The following is a 20297-nucleotide window of genomic DNA, read 5'->3' as shown; positions in this document are numbered from 1 at the left end:
GCATTTGTGTAAGTGCGTGTGCACGTGTGCCTCACCTCAAGGGCGGGGGTGGATAGCAGCACATGAGTTGACTGGGTGACATCAGCAGCATGAATGTTGTTATGGTAGGCCACATCGCCATGATAATGGTCTTCTAAGGTCATCAGGTATGTTACAAAGGTGTCAAGTGGAATTTTAAAAGTTTTTAACAAGTCCCTCTCCTACAAACCGGAAAAAACAAGAGGGAGGTCATGGTCAAAACTATTTTGAGTGATCAATGATCAAGACAAACAGAAGAAGTGATGGCCATTACCTGGAATATTGTGTACATCATGACTGTTAGTGGCCGATTCCCAGAGAACTCTGAGATTTTAAAAACATTAAGGCCCCATTTATTCACATGCTCCAGCTCCTGGAAAAAAAAAAAAGATAAGGCACACAATTAAAAAACAAATCGTCCTTTTAACCTTTTACTTCCTTCTTTTCCTTCAATATGGACACAAACAGACCTTAGCGAGTTCATCCTCTGTCTCAGTCTTCACTCCAAAGCGGGCGATGTTGGAGTTTGTGAGGCTGGAGGAGTGTTGCAGCTTTTTCACCCCACTGATCTGAGACATGGGCTTGTTCTTCTTCTCCTCCTTCTCCTTCTGCATCTGAGGGGATGGCATCTCCACTTCATGTTGTTTGTCTGGAGAGATGCAGAGAAAACACATTTGGAAGGTGAATATGGGGAAGTCTTTTGTGGCGCACTAAAATTTTTGTTGAATTTTTGAGTTAAGACCCAGGAAGAAAAAAAATCTAGTTTCATATTGTGAATAGTTGCACAATATTTGTGAATAGTGTCATCACTCACCCAAGAAGGTGCTGGAGATGAACTCGGACACCTGGTTCCCAGAGCGGCTCATCTCCGATAGGTGAGTCAGCTCCCTGTTCAACATCCTCTTGAACTGAAAGAGGAACGCGCACACACACACACACACACACACACACACACAGACACACACACACACACACACACACACACACACACACACACACACACACACACACACACACACACACACACACACACACACACACACACACACACACACACACACACACACACACACACACACACACACACACACACACACACACACACACACACACAAAGGATTGGTTTAATGATGTGTAATACACGGCAGGAAAAAAAAAATCACAATTACTTGTTTTAACAGCGGGTACTCAGAGATGTATAGTTAAATCCTATTCAATAAAGACAGAACGTGCAAACAAAATTCAAGAGCCAAATAAACTTCACTCATTTGACTATATATTTTCTCTAAGGCAAAAGATACCTGCATTGTAAGGCTTTTAATTACAGAAAATTCTATTTGATTAAAAATACATTTTCAGACCGCCATGTCGGATGAGGCCTTTTACTAATTGTATCTTGAAATTTCCAGTCACATCACAGAAGCTGTACCCAGGAAAGTTAAATGTACACACACACACACAGCAGGGCTACTTCCAGAAACGTACATAGAAACCCATTTTCACAGTTTCGTTCTTTGCATTTCAGTTTTGATCTGACACACTGCCAGCCCCCTCTCTGCCTCTCTTTCTCTCCCCTGTACCTAATTGGAGTGGCAGACCCAAATTTAGCTCCAGCTTTTGATTTGAAAACCAAACTGATTGATGAGGAGGAGGATGCTTGAAATCAGGGATTTTCCAGAATGATTACCAAATAGTTAGAAAAGGGATTGCTTGAAACCTCTTGAACAAAGCCACTGCATTGTCTGAATCCTTCTTGCTCTGGCCGAAATGCATAATGTATGTCTATTGATTAATTATATAGATCAATATAGATCACTTAAAATAGACCATTACAACACATGCAGAGTGCTTACTGCACAATTGTGTATTGACTTTCTATTGAATAACAGCCCCGGGTATTCACTGGCAGGCCTTTTAAAATGGAGACACATGAGGCAATCGGCCATCTGTGGTGTGCTTTTGTCAGGTAAGTTCCCATAAAACGTACTCATTAAAAACTAATAAGTGACCACGGGCCGCAAGTCGGCAAAAAAATGTGCTTTCTATTTATGGTCATATGACCCTGCATCCAAACCTGTGTCGACAATACACCAGAGTTACAAAACCCCCTTCCATTCTCTGGATATTCATTTTGAAAAAACCTAAATAATGAAATTAAATACACTAATCTGAGACCACATATTACCTTTATATATCCCCAGGACACAGAGAGCAGATAATTTGCTTCAGGCATTTTGATAAAACAACAAAATAGATCCAGAAACAGAGAAGTGCAGGTTTGTGGGCCAAAACACAGTTTAGACGACGAAAGCCTTCGGTCAGCTTGGGAAAACAAAAACAGTCCTTAGCTCTAGCCAGTTAAAAGACTTTAACCTGAGGAGCCTTCAGAGCTCAGTTCAGTGTAAATCGGGAGTAACATTGCTGTAGTCCACAAAAGAAGCATCATGTTCCTGTCCTGCAAATATCCGCAGAAACGAGTCCCATGTCCCGGGAAGACGAGAGGAGTCGAGGAATAGTGGCTCAACAAAGATCGGACGAGAGCGTATCGTGACCACATACACTGAAATACACAGTGACATGTGCACGCACGCACGCACACACACGCACACACACACACACAGATACAGGAACACACTGCTGAGGTTGTGAATAATTGATGATGGAGCGGATGCTTGGTAGATGCCAAAGCACCAGGACAGCAAATATTTTCCCCAATCAACAGCTCCAAAACCGGGCGGGCTGCCTAACTGCCTGCCTGCTTCTGTGGGTATGACACAAGCTCCCATGTGAAGAGCACAGGCTGCTTCCATCGCAGTGTCACACAACAGCAGCAAATCAGCGCCCAGATACAAAAGAAGTGTGAGCTCATCATCACCCCTGATTGGATTGCACTGGAACAGACTTGAAGTCAGCTGATGTGTGATTGGCTGGGCATGAAGTCGGTGGAAAAAAAATCCCCCCCTTCCCTTTCCTCCAATTCCTGCGGTGCAGCAGGATGTGATTTTGTGTGTGCTTGTGTACGTGCATACAGTACATGCATGTTTGCGTGTATGCGAGACACATTCATATTACACGAATGTGTGGGTGTGTGTTTTCATGTTGACTGACCTAACCTTCTGTACAGTGTGACGGACAAGCACAGATTACCTCATCCAACATGAAGCAATGTAAAAAAAAAAAAGAAGAAAGAACTGAGGTCAGCTTTCACCTCTCATGGGAGGTGAGTCACAGTAACATCACTGCTGAGATGATGTAAATACATGAAAAACCCTTTAACCTTGCAAAAAATGAGCTTCACAACCATCTGAAAAGAACTCTAGTGTCCACACAGGCTCAAGAGGTTGTTGCTTCAGTTGAAAACATGGATGAATACCTCATTGAATGAAGTGTTGTAATTTTCCCATCAGAAAGAGTACAGATGTTCCTCTAATAAAATAAATCAAAAACATTGAAAAAGTGCATTTCAATTGCTACTAATTCAACTACATTTAATCTGCTGTTTTGATATTATTTAGTTTGATCAGTCACATCTTTTTTTCAAAAGAATAGACAAAGATTAAAAGTCTGACTTTACTTTCATAGCAAAAAACAAAACAAAAACTATAAAAAAAATATATATATGTATCACGTCAGATGACCCACAATCAGGTGATGAAAATTATTGAATTAAAATCTTTACAAGGTTAATAAAAAAGCCTCCGATAATAAAACTTTAAAATCCTCCAAGGTGATTAACCGATCAACCACAAATGAACTAACAGCTTACTAGAAGCTGGTCGCAGGTCATCAGACATTAATGTAGCTAAAAGTAATAATTCATGATCTTGTTTACTCACCCTTCAATCATACAGTTCCTGATTTAGACAACTTTCAGCAGTGTAAGACCATATTATTAAACATTTTAGACAGTTTGGAGAATATAATTGAACATTTGAGAACTTCTTTCGTCAAATGAAAATAGGGTGTTTAGTGTAGAAAATGTCTTATATTTTTCACTTCATTCTTTTATTTGAATTGAAATTGGTTAAAAAAACAGTGTTATATCACAACTAGTTTTGAAAACCATCAAACAATACCTCGTCCTGGTTACAAGATTTGAGGTGTCTGGTAGTTCGAAGCTTTAGCTTCGCAGGTGTATATTATGGTAGGATTATGACTTTCTGTCAGTAAGTAAGTCTCTAACTTAGAAATACAGATAGCAACGATGGACTATTAAGATTGTCTTAAGTGATAAATCGTAAAACGGGATAGGCTTTTAAGACTAGGTTTTTAATTCAATACAGAAAACATACTCTAATATTGAAATGTGAGTATTATTGATCACAGGCAGCTTCGACAGTCTACCGAAGAGGAAGTCTCTTCTTTCTTTCTCTGGCTGTCCATGTGAGTGAACATGTGCACGTACATGTGTCTGTGATGGTCCACTGGCTTCATGGATTGATAAGGGACCTAGTGTTTCTTCCTACTTAACACCCCACGTCTACAAGCAGCCTCTGCGAGTAATTTACAGCTACGGCGGAGCAGATGAGGCCACCGGGTAACTTGCGATCCAGCGGCTTTGATTGACTCAGAGCCAAGCAGGACAGCACAGGCCCACACACACACACACACACACACACGACTCCCTGCGGGGGCATATACACAAATAAAACGCCGACAGACACCCTTCCTATCAATACACAAACTCCCCCTATCTGTCACGCAAAAACACACACATATTGATAGCTTAGCCGAGAGGTGTGAACACAAACTATTGGGTAAAAATTGGAAAGTGTCACACCAAGCTTAGCTGTGACTTGTGTGTAATTTGTTCTTCGGCAGAGTGACAAAAAATACCCGATCCCTGCCGTATATAGCCCATGACACCCTCACTTCTTTTCTCACATTGCACATTTGCTCAGGCAGCAGATGCCCCCTCTCCGCAGTACACGGGGAGCAGGAGCAGGAGAGTCGCCACGACTGTTTTCAGTTAACATCATGTAGGTCTGCTGACCATTCAACAAAATATGGAGACGGAAATATTACAATACCTAAACAGTAATGGTAAAAGGGCAATACACAAGTGTGATACACTGTATCAACAAAAGACTAACAATGAAAAGCATTGGAGGGGAACGCAACTTTTTACATGATCAAAATAAGATGTAGACCAAAAGTTAAAGCATTACAACTCAATATGATGTCATCTTCTGACTTCATAGTGACGTCATGATGACATACTTCCTACTTTGTGAGCATTAATCATTTTTCCATTGATATGAGCTTTTGGTTCTGTCTATAGTCCTATGAAGAGATATGAAGAATTTTTAGATTAAAAGGGTCTGCTCATGTTTTGAATTTCAGAAATTCCACAAGAGTTAATTTTCTGTAATGATCATGAGTCGGTCTTCAATGGACCGTGTGCATGACTGCAACATTTTGTATAGGCAGGAAAAATGGATACAGCACATATCCGACACTGGACTCAGGTTCACGAGTACGTCCTGAAGGACTGACAAAATGAAACACACCCCATTCATATGATCAGCACCATCAGCGAAATTATGAAAATGGAGTGGTGATCATTGATAGCATTAATACGAAAGCATTAAGGGTTTGAGCCAGGTTGGACAGTATAGTATGTTTTGTGGCCTGTTGATTGGATCCAGGCACATCATAAGAGTAAAACAACATGGCGAGTTTCTATCTACACACCAACTCTGTGGATGGGCTGAGGTCACGGAACCATGCAGACTGAAAAGGGCCTTTCTCATGTGTTGAGTCAATGTAGATGTCACTTTAGTCATTTAACTTACTAAGGCTGCAACAAGGAATGTCACCACTGTTCAAAATTTCTGCAATTTTGGACTGTCAACTGTTGGACTGTGTTGGAAATCCCTATTGTTAGAAGCCTCTGGACTTTATAGAGTAAGTCTGAGAACACTGGTTTTCAGAGGCATTTTCTACTCAATGCTGCTAAAGGGAATTGTATATTTTTTTTCCTCTTCATCGATTACTTCAGGCTCAAGTTAAGTGCTGATTAATGAAGGTCTGTAGGATACAGACACAAAGTGATGGTGGTGTTGGAGATGTAGTGACTGTACCTATGATGTGTGTGTGTGTGCGTGTGTTTGTCCGTGGAGTGAGATAGCAGGCTGGTTGGGCCCGTAGCTGTTGCCATGACTACCGGAGATAGCTGTCCTGGTGAGTGATGGTGAGGCAGAGCATGTTACAGGTTCTTAAAAAAAAACCTTTTCAGTTTTTTCGTGACTGTGGTAACATCAGTGGCGAGTGCATGTGCAATTCCTTTGTCTGTCTGTCCTCCCTGCTGCCTCTCCGCTTGGTCCATCCCCCAATCTTGTGACATCACAGAGTGTGACATCACCAGAGCTACAGAGCTGATCAGCATTCAAAATGGCACAGCAGCTTCCCTCCACACACACACACACACACACACACACACACACACACACACACACACACACACACACACACACACACACACACACACACACACACACACACACACACACACACACACACACACACACACACACACACACACACACACACACACACACACACACACACACACGTCTCCCTCCCCGCATGATGATGCTATCACTATCTTACATATAGTCCAAATGTGCTTTCATGTGTCCAAGCACGTTGCATATAAATACTCATATGACACTCAGGTGCAAATAGTAGCTACAAAATATTGATAAATGAACAATGGCAAAGGAGCAGGTCATATACATATGACATGTTAAGTTTAATATTATATTAAAAGACATACAAGTCAAATCACAAAAATCTATCAGTGACTTGTGTGTCATGCTGCAGAACATTTGAGCATTATACTCAAGCTGAATTTACCCACTTCCGAAAATACCTTTGTATTTTTAGATTTCTAAGTGAGCAATTTCCTAAAAATGTCCCCCCCATTATCTAAAGATACTGTTACTGTTTGCAGCCAATTTCTCTGTCAGATGTTTAAACTACCATATATGAATTCTGTGACCTGTAAAAAAATATGATGTATATAATAGTGTAAACTAAAGATCTCAAAATAAGCATCACATATACCTCCAGCACTGCACTAAACTATATTATGTCACACAAATCAAAGTTTAATAGCACACCCTGGTCACATCAGTCACATAAACACACACCACAGTGAATCTTGGGTAGCAGCTTCTGCATGTTTCAAAAAATAGCACCGACAGTGCAGTTCTACAGCTGTGCATTTTAAGTTAAACAAAAAACTCCACAGGGAAGATGGAAGCTTTGTCTAAACAAGTTGGTGTAAACTTTTAAGTCACTCTTACCTTGTTGGAGGCCATCTCACTGACTGAGTGTCTTGTCTGCAGTGTCTCCAGCTGGTCCAGGCACCAGTCCAGCTCCTCCAGGGTCTCAGTAGCCAGTTTCTGGTAGGCCTCCTCTGCAGGGGCAAGACAGGAGGGCAAGGGGTCAGTAAGGGCCCGCTTCAGAGGGCTAGTGGACGGTCCAGGCCCGGGGTCTCCCACCCCACAAACTGCTAAGCTGGGATACCCCGAGTAGACACATGGGTGACTCTTCATACTGGCCAGCTGGGACAGCTGTGCGGGGCCTGGGAGTAGGGCCGTGTTGTCCTGTATCCCAACCCGCAGATGATCGGCGGTCGCAAATCTCCCTCGGTGAAAAGAAACCTCCCGTGCAGTGCTAAAGTTCCAATTCTGGATTCCTCCTATTTCAAGAGTAAGCCCGATACAGTCCAAGGAGTACAGTTGCAGGTGATGGATGGCACCTGGAGTCAGTTCTGGGCGTCCAAATGAGTGTTAACAGCGAGGAAACCACAGCAGAAAAAAATACAGACGGAACCCACAGAGCAAAAAGCGAAAAATCTCACAGACAAACTCACGCGCACAGATTCCCTCACTATCCCACACACACACACACACAGCACACGTCCACCATTCAGTGATCTTGGTGAATGAGGTTTACTCTATCATTCATCAGAGAGGTGTAATTCCAGTCATGTAGTAGGATGAACAACAGTCTGCTTAGCAGGCCCATGTCTGCCAGAGGAGTGATGGAGGGAAGACAGGGACGGTGGAAAAAGAGGATCCAGTGAGAGGCTCAGAACCAGTGGAGATCCATGTCCAGCATGGAACAAACATGAGGTTGTTCACTGCTTCCTGACATGGTTGACAAATACAAAGACATCTCTCTCACACGTACACTCAAACACAGATGCAAACACACGCAAACACATGCATAGACACTAACACCAGTCAAATTGCTAACCATAACACATCATGATTTTGTCTCCTTAGCCTCTCTGCCAATAAAAAACATCCATGGTATCCGGGAAGCAAACGGTACAATCCGGTACTGCGTGTGTGCTGGGCAGTGTTTCCTATGGATGCTGTGTGTGTATAGGGGGTGGGCTGCTGTTGCTTCGGCGTCCCTGGTAGCCAAACGTGCTGCTCTCCCCAAGCTGTACCTAAAGCCAGAGAGGACTGCACTATGGATGGGGAAGGGAGAATGACAAGACGTGGACTGGAGTGAAAGCGGAAGGTGGGGGTGGGAGGGGGGGGATGCAGAGCTGCGAGCTCCCTATACTGTGTGCATGCATGCCAATATGTGTTCAGCATACAAATACAGCGAAGACAGACAGGTAAACAAATAGATGGCTGGTGATATGGTAAAGATGGCGGCGCTTTTAGCGGCAAGCCCTGCCTGAAAGTATTAAATACGGTCTTTTAAATCTGAAATTGAAGACATGCCCCTCTCAAAGTCAGCCTATGTTAGCAGAAAATGTCACCTTGTCAGAAGCCAATTAATATTGACGCCTTGACTAATTTGGGAAAGCAGCAGATTTTAATGCTGTGTGAGCTGCGATCCTGGGGGGGGTCACTTTAGCTGTAATTCAATTACACAGACAGAGAAAACAGTAGCGGATTAAAATACACAAGGTCCAAATTTAATCACATGATGCCCCTTCACAAGCCGTTAGTATTCCGACTGCCTTGAAGCCTTTGTGAAATTCCTGTGCTTTCTTCATTTAAGTTTAAGTGAAACAAATGCTTCTTTGTCACTAACCCTCCATGTTCTATTTGTAAAGTAGATGATGCAAAGTTTATAGCTCAAGTTTGCATTAGCACCTGAATATTTCACAATTTCGAGTGATAAATCATCATATCTAAATTGTATGCTAGGATTGTAAACATGCACATCACTTTGTTTCCAATGCACACTGTCCGAGCACGACCTCTAGCCATTTCCTAACTTCCTTTGTCAACTCGTATTTTCAACAGTATCCCTCCCTCTCTCGCTTCATTGTCTTTGACAAATCTCTCCCTCCCTCCTTCCATTAGTCCCGTTCCACTCCCACATGCTTCTCCGCTGATCTCTGAACATCCCTCCTCCTCCCTCTTTTGTCTCCTTTCTGTCTCTACCCTCTTTCCCCCCCTCACTCTCTCTCTCTCCCTGGTGTGGTGTCAGTGGCTGGGGTGCTACTCTTTCTGACAGCAACTGCACTGACGTCAATGACATTCTTCTCATGCTTAGTGCGACATCAGACACCGGCGCTCGGAGAGGCCACTCTGCTGCACAGACGCAGGGCTGCAGCCAAACTACGTCCTGGAACAGCTCGACAGTGAAGTCGGACTGTGAGCGGGAGAAGATGAGAGGAGGAGGAGGAGGAGGAGGAAGGAGGAGGAAAAGGCAGAAAAAGAGAGAATGCACCTCCCCCCAACTGAACTGAACCCGGCGATCCTTTTATAAAATAAGGCTGAATTGAACAGAATTGAAATATTATTATTCCTACTATCATTAATTTGAAGGTGGTGATATTCCATGTACAATTGTATTTTTTCTATAATGCTCTTCTTTAAATGTTCAAATTTTAGGATGTTTAGAGGAACTTCATTAAATTCATTTAACTGACACATTTAACTGATACATTTATTCCTCCAAAAAGAAAACAAAAAGGACAAAATTAGCAAATATTCATCTTTAGCATGTCCAATCTGCTCTATATTGGAGAGAAAAGATGATTTCATCCTCCATAGCAGATACTAAGAGGATCATTTAAATAAAGCATCTAATTTATTTAACTTTATATGGCAAAGTATCAAAACTGTCACCACATTTTGGAATGAGCTTATGGGATGTTAAATGATTTGTTTTGAGTCTGTGCCTGACTTTTTTTTTTCTCATCAACGATATCTAAAGGTTCTTTTACATCTGAGAAGATTCAAAAAACGCTGTTTTTTTATCTCAACAGCAAGAGAGCCAGGAAGGTGAAGGTGGAAAGAACGAAAAGCTGCGAAAGTATAAATTATATTTTCTTTATTGTCTTTCTCTCTATGATTACTTAGTCACTGGCTCAGTTAGTCGTTGCACTACAAGCAGTAAATATTCTCAAACAATCCCACTCGTGACTCACAGCTGTCACCTGTTTATGGCATGGCCTATAATGGCTGTGCACCAGTATGATTGTGTTCTAAATATAGCACAATGTCACCAGTTCCCCATATACAGTCTAAGCAGGTTATGTTTCAGAAATGTGCTTCTTGGGAGTATATGAACGTCTGGAAAGATGTGGAAGAAAGCAAATTTGGCTCCATAAATAATTCAGTATTTGCACTTTGTAACAATAACAAATGTTTCTTAGCCCCATTTACAATGTGCATGAATGTCCGTGTTAATGAGTTTCTATTTATTGTACATGCTATATGATTAATTTCAATAAACAAAAACAAAATTGAATAATTTATGAACGGTGGAGGTTATATGGTCACTCCTGCACACACCAGTAAGTTTACAGCCATTGATACTGTTAAAATGTAAGGGGACTGTCAACGACAAGCCTTTTAGCTGTCTCAGACTGTCTGCGCCATGTCCTCCTCAGAACAAAGCTCAACTTCACGCAGACCAGACAGGCTGTGCAGAAGACATCTTCTGTCTCAAGGTTTACAGCACACTAGACTCAAAGTCGGGTATGACTATATATAGGGCCTGACAATCCATTAGTGAAGTATTGATACATCTATGGTTATGGGTAAGGTGCTAAAACACCGCACACCCGTGTTATTCAACTGGCGCCTGTATAGTGTAAAACAAAACGAAACACGAGCATCATGAACGGTTCTTTGGCTAGTTTCCATCATAAGACCCTCACAGAGATAATATGGATTATGGAAGCTGGTTTCCGTAAGAGCAACAACCATCAAAACCTCATAGAAAATATTGAAACAACAGCTACTGAATACATTTGGTCTTGGTTTCAAAGTCAAACTGTCCGTTTTCTCTTTTCCATTAACTTGCTTAACTGAACCAATTCTCTGCAACCTTCTCATCAAATAGTACTAATGCAGTAACACTGCAACACTCCCTTTTGGCATTGACAAGTACTATAAAGACATTAACTTAAGGTTAGCAACAAATTATAATGCAGCTGTAAACAGATACACAAATATCCCAAGTGTTTACTAGTGTAAAGTATTTGTCAACAATTATAACTGTTGTAATAATGACATATTTTACATCACTACAACTTCATTTGATTAAATTGTCATTGATTATCAGTTCGAGTCATGTTTTTTGGAAAAAATACATTATACATATTAATAATAATAATAATATCTGCCTAGAACTGCATTATAACGGTAACCATTAATTAAATGTTTAATGGTTCATTTCAAATACAGTGTTACCTCAATTATAATACTAGTCATGTCTATGACAAAATCGGATTCCCAGATCTCTCTCTCACAAGCACACACGCACATACGCACACACACACACTGAGGACACAAGTCATCATCCCACCCTCGCTGTCCACGTACCTGTGAAGGTGGTCTTGGTGATAGGTGGTTGGTTACACATGGGTGATCTCCTGTCACAATCAAAACAAACACACACTGAGATATTTCCTCCCCCCAAAACATAAGATCAAATAGCTGACCTACAATTATATATATATATATATATATATATCATATACATACATATACATGATTCAATCAGCAAGGGAGCACCAGACCTATACTGAACTACTGTTGTTGTTGTAGTACTCAATATGAACAGCAGAGGGCGAGCAAAGCCAAACTCTGGGCGAGCACTGGACAGTACAGGCAGGTGCAGCATGTGAGTGACCTCAACTCACAGCCAATTATTTAAGAGACTTAGGAGAACATCTTTGTCATAAAGTGACTGGAAAACTTACTTATTGGACGCTCTGTCTTGCTGTATATTCGTTAATGCACCAAAGTTGTTCCGTACAGTTCGCAAACTGGCAAGGACCTGAAGGGAACACGATTAGGACAGATCATCAAAATCATGGCGAACAAATTAGCGACAGCATAAAACATTTGAACTTTGAAAACCGCCGCAGGTGCTCACCTGTGCAAATGGCGTTACAATCATATCGTCACCATGGCTGGAAGACACAGAGAGAAGTGGCTCCAATATTAGTTGCGGTTCAATATGACATTGACATTCGACAACAGAAGTGTGCTCATAACGGCAAAGGTCAAAGGGGGATGGAGGGGGTGGGTCATCACATCAAATTAGTTTCAGTGTCTCTGATACATCAGGTAACACCTGTGGTCCAACTTCACGACGTGTAGTAGTTTCAGATCAGTTTCAGAACTGAAGGAATTTATTGCGGGACACTTCATTGACAGGTAACGTTGTCATGTACAGGCTAAAGGACTTTTAACAGCAAGCTCTGAGTCAGTGTCCTGCTGATCTCTGAGCTGTGTGATGACTGCAAACACTGTCAACATTTCCTCAGGTGACAGTGGAGTGCGTTGGTGTCACCCAGTCTCCTGCCATAGCAAGTTGCACAAGACCAGAGCCACGTAACGCACACACCCACTGGCACGTGGGCTGCTGTGGCATTAATGTCAAAATAGACACAGGCTTGCCCTGTCCCCTATCACAAGACAAACAGAAGGTGTTCAGAGTAAAGATGACAGGCTACTGTATATATAATCTGAGGGTGCGGGGCAGAGTCTTTGTAGATAGATAAGACAATGAGTCCGGAAACGGCTGTCCACATTTGATCTAACATGTAACGTCTTTGAGGGACACAAACAGGCAGCCCTAACTGTGTTTGGATGTTTTCTTGAATGGATTTCCTCAGATAAATTTTCTGGAATATCTTCTTCTTTGTTAAAAGTACAATGTTTAACAACTTTCACGTGATTATGATGCTATATTAATAGGAATTCCACAGAGAGGAGAACTTTTAAGACAGTTGTCTCTCATTAGTGATTTCAGGTTACCTTCTATATGCAACTGAGGAACTAAGGATGAATGAAAACTTGTAATAATGGCTTTTAACATGGTAATTGGAAAATGGGTGTAGGTCAGTGAAGGGTCACTGGTTTAATACTGCAGTGCAAAAACCAGCAGCAGTGAGGAGGAAGTCTAAGGTTACTGCGGGACATTGGTTTTTAATCCGTTAGTCTATTTGTCTCGTCTTGTCCTGCTGGCTGGATCGAAATGCCAAGTTTTCAGCCAATATTTTATTTCCTGTAGCACCGAGCATACAGTAAATGTAACTGGATAGCCACCACCGTGTGGGAAATGGCTGTCGTGACATACACTGACCCAGAAGATGTCAGCTAATATGCTTGTATTACTATTACGGCTGGAGTGTGCATTATTACAGTTGTACGGTGCTGGGGAGTTAGTATTAGAAAAGACTAATGATCAAAGACTCAGAATTTAAACATAAGTAAATTCAATGTCTGTTGTGAGTGATACTGATATAACCAAACAATTTGGAAAAACATCCGAGACACATGACCTTCGCATGTGGTTCCTCTGTCACTGACCGCCTCTTTTGTGATACTGGATGTGGCCAAGAATAGACGTGACACTACACAATCCGCTGTTGGTCATGCACACTTCCCACCAGGGCCAAAGCAATCAGCGTAACAGCTTGAAGAGCTGCTGCGATAAACATCCAACCACGACACGGATTCGGAGCGGCAGAAAAAAAGTCGAATTACGAGGATTCATCACAGCAGGGAGGCCTACGTGTGCATTCTACTAAGGATCAGGTGGCGGCAAAACACATCGTGCACTTACATGTCACTGGCAATGGAGGAGTTTCGGGACATAGACTTGGGGGAGAGGTCGTAGTCACTGTCAGATCGGTAGAGGAACGACTCTCTCCGTTGGCTGTGGACAAAATTGGCCTGCAGGATGAGGCCTGAGCCCGGGCTGGCCATTGGGTCCAGGGGGCTGCGACCCGATGACGTGCCATTGTCCACATCGAAACTGCACATGGGGAGAAAGAGAAAATACGTCAGGGAAGAAAAATGTAAACGTTGTTCTGATGATACAAGCAACATTTGCAATCATGTTGACACAATGACGTTAAGGCTAAACAGTTAAAAAGATTATTGGTACAGCGTGGTGACTGGTTTTCTATTAAGATAAGGGGAAAGATACAGTTATCAATTATACTAAGACTTAAAATCAAGGGGCCAATTTTCTATAAGGGTATTTCAGCCAGTCTGACTGCCACCTGACCTCCCCGGACTTTTTACATATCTTATAATAGTACACACCGCGCATGAATGAATAAATTACATTCCTGAACTTCGTGCTGTCTGTAACAGATTGTACTGTGCTGTATAATGTAGCTCATCTATCCATGGCTTAAGGTCTTGATGACATGAGAACTCATACTGACTAAACCCATATGAATCTTTTTTTCCCCCCAAATGCAGCAGGACAGGCTCTGCCATGTATTTCCGTATGTTGCCGTAATTTGGCTCCATGGTCTCGAGCTGTGAAATTCACAGCATAGCACGAGCTGCCTTTGTCGAGCATGATGTGAACAGCGCGTGGGCACAATACTTGGCTCCATGTGACAATGCACTGTTGGCGGATGTAAATTTGCTCATAAGCTTGATGTATTAAAATTATAATAAGCCAGTCACTCATCATCTGGCTGATTATCGGGTGATTATGATTGGCGGCGGACTAACTGGGACATCACCAACAGTTAGAACTGATGTAGCAATATCCAAAGTCACCTACGCACAACCACAAGCGATACGCTTTGTTAAAACAGTGCACAGGGAACACCTCTGCTCTGACACTGCCATTGAGACACAACAGAAACTTGTTTCTAAACCCCTGACACCATTTCCCACCGTGATGTCACAATGAGCTCCTTTGTCTCCTAGGTGATTGTTCACCCAGGTGATGACCAACACCCGTCACCAGGGATAACTGCCTCAAGGCTAGGGCTCCTGTAATCCCCATCATGTGTGGATGCTAAGGTCAGGGGGGATTCCCCTCAGCACAAATGCGTAATACCCTCGGGGATGACGTCCTCTTTTTCAATGGAAATAGCCGCAAATTTAGTACAGTATTATCCAGGATACCCCTGCTCATGTTTTCATTTTCCTGCGTTAGTCAGTATGTTTATGGAATATGGAACAGAAGACAATGTTCTGAAAATAGAATGAACAGTGCAGGTGTACATACATCGTGTTTGTATGGTTTAGCAGACACATTCAACTGCCGAACTTAAACATCCAATTAAAAAAAATTTCATCAGACAATGATAAATGACTATATTTGCTATCTGTTCCCTTCCGTATTTCCATCTTGAGTTTGAACATTTTCTTCACAATCTCGGCGTCAGATGACCACTGACAGGTGCAAGTTATTATCACTTTAAATTGTATTTCACAAGTTGGGTCTGTGTGAAAATCACGGTGCTAATGGTTTGTGAACGTGAATGTTTTGCGAGGAGCGATTTTGAGAGGAGGAAAAAGTCATTATGCTGAATTTTCCTTCCCCAAGGCCATATCGCTGACACAGTCCTCGGCTCAGCCTTACACACCCCGACCTAGCAAGCATGTATTATGGATGTGATCTATCATTACCGCTCTCTCATCCCATCCATCTGTTAGAGCCGGTGTGTCAATGATGTCCATCCATGAATAACATGCATGTGAAAGCAAGTAGGGTTGTAACGATTTCTCTAAATCTATGGCTCAGTTAAGACCAGAGTTTGGGGACTGGGGTCGCGATTGGGCACATTTGTGTTGCAGTTTCTGTCTTGGTTTCAGAATCGTTAAGAGCCAGAATGCTGCATTTTACTATAGTAAAAATAAAATCTCCTATTAACTAAAGCATAAATAATCAAAAAAAGAGAAATATCAACAAATTGCTTTAACCACCTTACTCAAGTTCAAGTGCCTGAAAGAAATAATATATATATATATATATTTTAAAACTCACTACATATTTCTAAAAATCTTTCAACAGTTTCTAGTGCAGTTTCTTCTCAAGTCACACAGCCACAGTGATAAGCAGGACATGCCCCCTCGTCCCCTTCTCAAACAAGCTCTTAAACACACACACACACACACACACACACACAGAGACAGAGAGGCGATATGCGAGTTACAATGACTCCAGCAACTTTCATCCTCTTGTTATTCATCTTATACACATCGCAACAATCTCTGTCCCAGAGTCCTCTCACTTAGTTTCTCTATATTTAGTACTGGATCAAAAACATGCCACTCCACACCAGTTTTATCCTCACACATATAGACACACACTCATACACAACCACCAACCCTCTTATCACATGTAGTGATCCATCTGTTATAAATATATGCTGCTGCAGGTGTGAAATCCCACAATCACACAAGTGATTTATAAGTTGTCATTCCAGGCACAGGTCAGTTTGTTGTATGGGCATGTGCATCATGTTTGCGAACAAGCGCAGAAAGATATAGAGATATAGCGAAAGTGGCGAAACCGAGCATATGTTTCGTAACGGACTCAATATCACATTTTTATACGTCATAGCCTTCAATGATTCACGGCCAAACCTTCTGACTCGTAACTCCCCGTACTGTGTGTGTGTGTGTGTGCGCGCACGTGCGGGAGACACGCCCTTTTGGGGAATGAGACACTCTTACAGAGGGATGTCAACACACCGACGACTATGTTGTGAGAATCAACAAAAAGCATGAGTTCAGCTAACAAGAGGATTCTCGTTGAGATGGGAGGTAACTCCCGCATTAAGGGGCCGACATAATGGGAAACAGTTTACCCAAAAAGGGAATGATCCCAACCGAGATGTATTTGGCAAGGAAGGAAGTATTTGATGTGCAAACACTGGAAAGATGACGGAGAGCTTTTTCTTCTGGCTGCTCCAGATATCCCATCTGTTGAACATCACTGCTAACACTTGTCCTCTCCTTCTTGTTCGTCATCAATTTGTTATGTCACACCGACTATTTCTCCAACTTTGTTTCCAAAGAGATTTGAAAGTTATGCCAACTCCAGTGGCCAAATCACCTTTTGTCAGATTACTGTATGTACTCCATCAAGTTTGACTTTTTTGCTTTGTTTATTAACTTGATCATGCAGGCCATTGCAATTCATTTCCATCTGCAGAAGGTGTGGTTTTCTTAAAGACTGTGAAGCTTTGGAACACAGCTTCAATTTATAGTCTTGACTATTTAACGCCATGAATTTTGTGCTTAACCCATACTCTGTTTAACTTGAATAATTGCTGCAGCAAGCACATTTTCTTTGAAAATTTGATTGCTGATCTTTGTCGTAATCAAAGCTCAATATCTGCTTGATGTCTGAAGATGGCTCTCTGGAAAATGAAAACAAGACAGATAAACTAAGATAAAAGTAGAGGGAAAAGGAAGGCTCACAGGGGTAAGTTTATTTAGCTACAATACCCTGGGTATAGACAATAGGAGACGAGAGGATGGCCTGCAAACTCCAGTTTCCCACAAGAGTAGAGTTTCATGCTTGAGTTTGGGCTGTTGGGGAAAAAAGGGGCGGTTTGTTTGTTGGCAGAAAACCCTTTCGTATCCACACCGGGCACGTGGTTGTAATGGCACTGACATCGATGAATAGTGGCTGTTGTGACTTTAAATTGTAGGGTACTGCTGGGTCAGATACTGTATATGCCTAAGGACATTACACAGCTCTGTTGTTCTCTCTCTCTTTTTGATATCTCTCCCTCATGTGCTTTCTATCACTTCTATCTCCTTCTACTATCTCTTCTTTTCCATCTGTCAATCTCTCTCTCTCTCTCTCTCTCTCTAACACACATACATACATTGCACACAAAACCAAATGACACAAATCAATGACTCATTCATTTTCAGCCCCGGGTCACCAGAGCAATTATACACGCTGGAGGAGTCGACGTGACAGAGATGTTAGGAGACGTACTGGAGAAAGAGGTCAGGGCACAAGCGTCTTTGATAAATAATCAGCTGAGTGGTGGATAGTGAGGCTCTGTTTTCCAACAGTCATTCAGAGCTGGTGTACCAGAAAATGTCCCACAATACCAGACCGCAATACGTAATGTTTTTGTCAGTTTTCAAAGAGCAAAGAAGTGCACAGAGTGTTGTTGGGTTTCTATGAAATGTCGAGAAAAGAAAATTGTCACCCTAACCATTGCACTAAGGAAAGATTTACAAAAACTACACAAGGCACTTTTCAGATAAAGCAGAGCAGTGTGGACCAGAGCTGTGAGTTGACGCAGACAGAGGGAAGACGACACTCGGTTTATTTAAGAAGGCTGTGAGGACACAGAGGGGAGCAGGTTTTGGAGGAAGGACAAGAAGAGGCATGTATGAGCTGTGGTTGTGTGTGTGTGTGTGTGTGTGTGTGTGTGTGTGTGTGTGTGTGTGTGTGTGTGTGTGTGTTTGTGTGTGTGTGTACGCATGTTTGTGAATGCATGCATGTGAGAATTTAAGTGTCTCTATTTATGAGGACTGGGAGGAGTTTGCTCCCCCTGCATGCGGGTGGGATTGTCAGTACGTGATCATGTACATATATGTATGTATAAACTTGACCATGTTCCAAATGCTAATCAGCGACCCATGACTTCAGAGAAGAAAGAGACCCAAGGTGACACACACAAATAGCACAGACGACATCTATAGCTCTGTTTGTTTTGGCGACGTTACAGAGGCACCATGTCTGCTTGACCGAAGACTTGACTGAAAACTTTAAAAGTTTATTGTTACATGTTGGAAATGTTGGTGTCCCAGCAAATGAGAGAGAGTATTTGCTAGCATTTAGACAATGTGACCTACTCTAACTGTCAATGTACTTGTTTGTTCGGTTGTTTTTCTCCATCATTAAAAAGTTGTTTTGGTATTGATACTGAACATTTTCAAACAAAACCCAGCTCCAGACACATTCACCAAACTTGGATGGAAAAACTTAAACTGATTTATGTTTAGCTGAAAGAGACTTTTTACAGATAAATCACCAGACAGGAATGTCTCTTTGTGACTAAAGCAGCAACATGAAATATAGCCGAAAAAAACAGTAAAAGCACAAGGCCGTCCTGCTCATTCTCCCGCTCAGAGATACTAAATGGGTACTTTTCATGGTATAAACAGTATGGAAAATCTCCTTACAGTATATTGTTTCACAGTATAAACTTGCCATATCTCCTAACTTACCGTGTAATGTGTCTAACTTTGAGTGGGCAAAGACAAAAGTCAAAAGATTCTGATCCTAACAGAAAAATTCAATTCAGCATTAACTATATGTGATTTACATGACTATAATCTTTCTCTTTGCCTTGGTTTATACATACAACAGTGCATCTAATGTCGCAGCAGCGGTATGTAAAGTAGCTGATACAAATCCACAGTGAAATAATCTCTTTAAACTAAAATAACATAAGACAACCTGTTAGTGCTCTTCTATGAACTTCTATTTCTCACCACTGCCCTTAGGATCCAGTAGGACAAGTCACAAACAGAAAACAACTTGCTGATAACTAAAACATGTTCAATCTATCTGGCCCCGTGCTCACATACACCCTTTCCTAGTCACACGTTCACGCATGAACCGAAGCACCCAAATTAACACAGTTATGAGTGAAAATTCACACCCGCCAGGCAGCAAATGCAACAGAAATCGATCTGCGGCAGATGAATCAAAAAAGCGTCTACAGCCGCATTTGATAGAAAAATTCAGAGATGATAGCGATTCAAAGCACAGCTTCTAATCGACTCGACTGACCAGCATAAAGCTGCACTGACATGTGCTCTTGTTCAGAAGAAAGTGACAAAAAAATTTGGTTTGTCAAAAATTCTCCACAGAGCTTTTAACCTCTTTGGCTTTTTCTCTAGCCTTCTGGTTTTTCTCGCCCTGCCAGGTACAGGCAAAGTGAATCCTTCACTTTAGTCGAGACACTGCTTTCCGTCCGTGCTATCACTGTACCATTCAGAAAACTCAGTCAATCATGAGAAAGAGGTCAGCATGGCCAT

The 20297-nt window shown here is 41.9% G+C and overlaps 1 protein-coding gene across 9 annotated transcripts in view; it reads right to left on the bottom strand.

Annotated features, from left to right (window-relative positions):
- pde4d (phosphodiesterase 4D, cAMP-specific) overlaps positions 1–20297 on the bottom strand; it is a 147461-nt gene that overhangs the window by 7435 nt on the left and 119729 nt on the right. For 8 of the 9 annotated variants that reach the window (XM_035639780.2, XM_035639779.2, XM_047329126.1 and 5 more), the window contains 9 exons: positions 14089–14280; positions 12391–12427; positions 12215–12291; positions 11835–11884; positions 7329–7441; positions 833–926; positions 489–667; positions 293–391; positions 36–200 (listed from right to left, as the gene is read on the bottom strand). In XM_035639780.2, coding sequence (XP_035495673.1) covers positions 36–200; positions 293–391; positions 489–667; positions 833–926; positions 7329–7441; positions 11835–11884; positions 12215–12291; positions 12391–12427; positions 14089–14280 — 1006 coding nt within the window. Of the gene's footprint in view, positions 1–35; positions 201–292; positions 392–488; positions 668–832; positions 927–2203; positions 2841–7328; positions 7442–11834; positions 11885–12214; positions 12292–12390; positions 12428–14088; positions 14281–20297 lie in introns of those variants that run through there. The other variant, XM_035639785.2, reaches the window with a different exon arrangement.

This window comes from Scophthalmus maximus, chromosome 19 (assembly GCF_022379125.1).
Source record: "Scophthalmus maximus strain ysfricsl-2021 chromosome 19, ASM2237912v1, whole genome shotgun sequence".
Taxonomy (NCBI): domain Eukaryota; kingdom Metazoa; phylum Chordata; class Actinopteri; order Pleuronectiformes; family Scophthalmidae; genus Scophthalmus; species Scophthalmus maximus.
The sequence above is the reverse complement of the archived record's forward strand: the minus strand, read 5'-3'. Positions and strand labels throughout refer to the sequence as shown.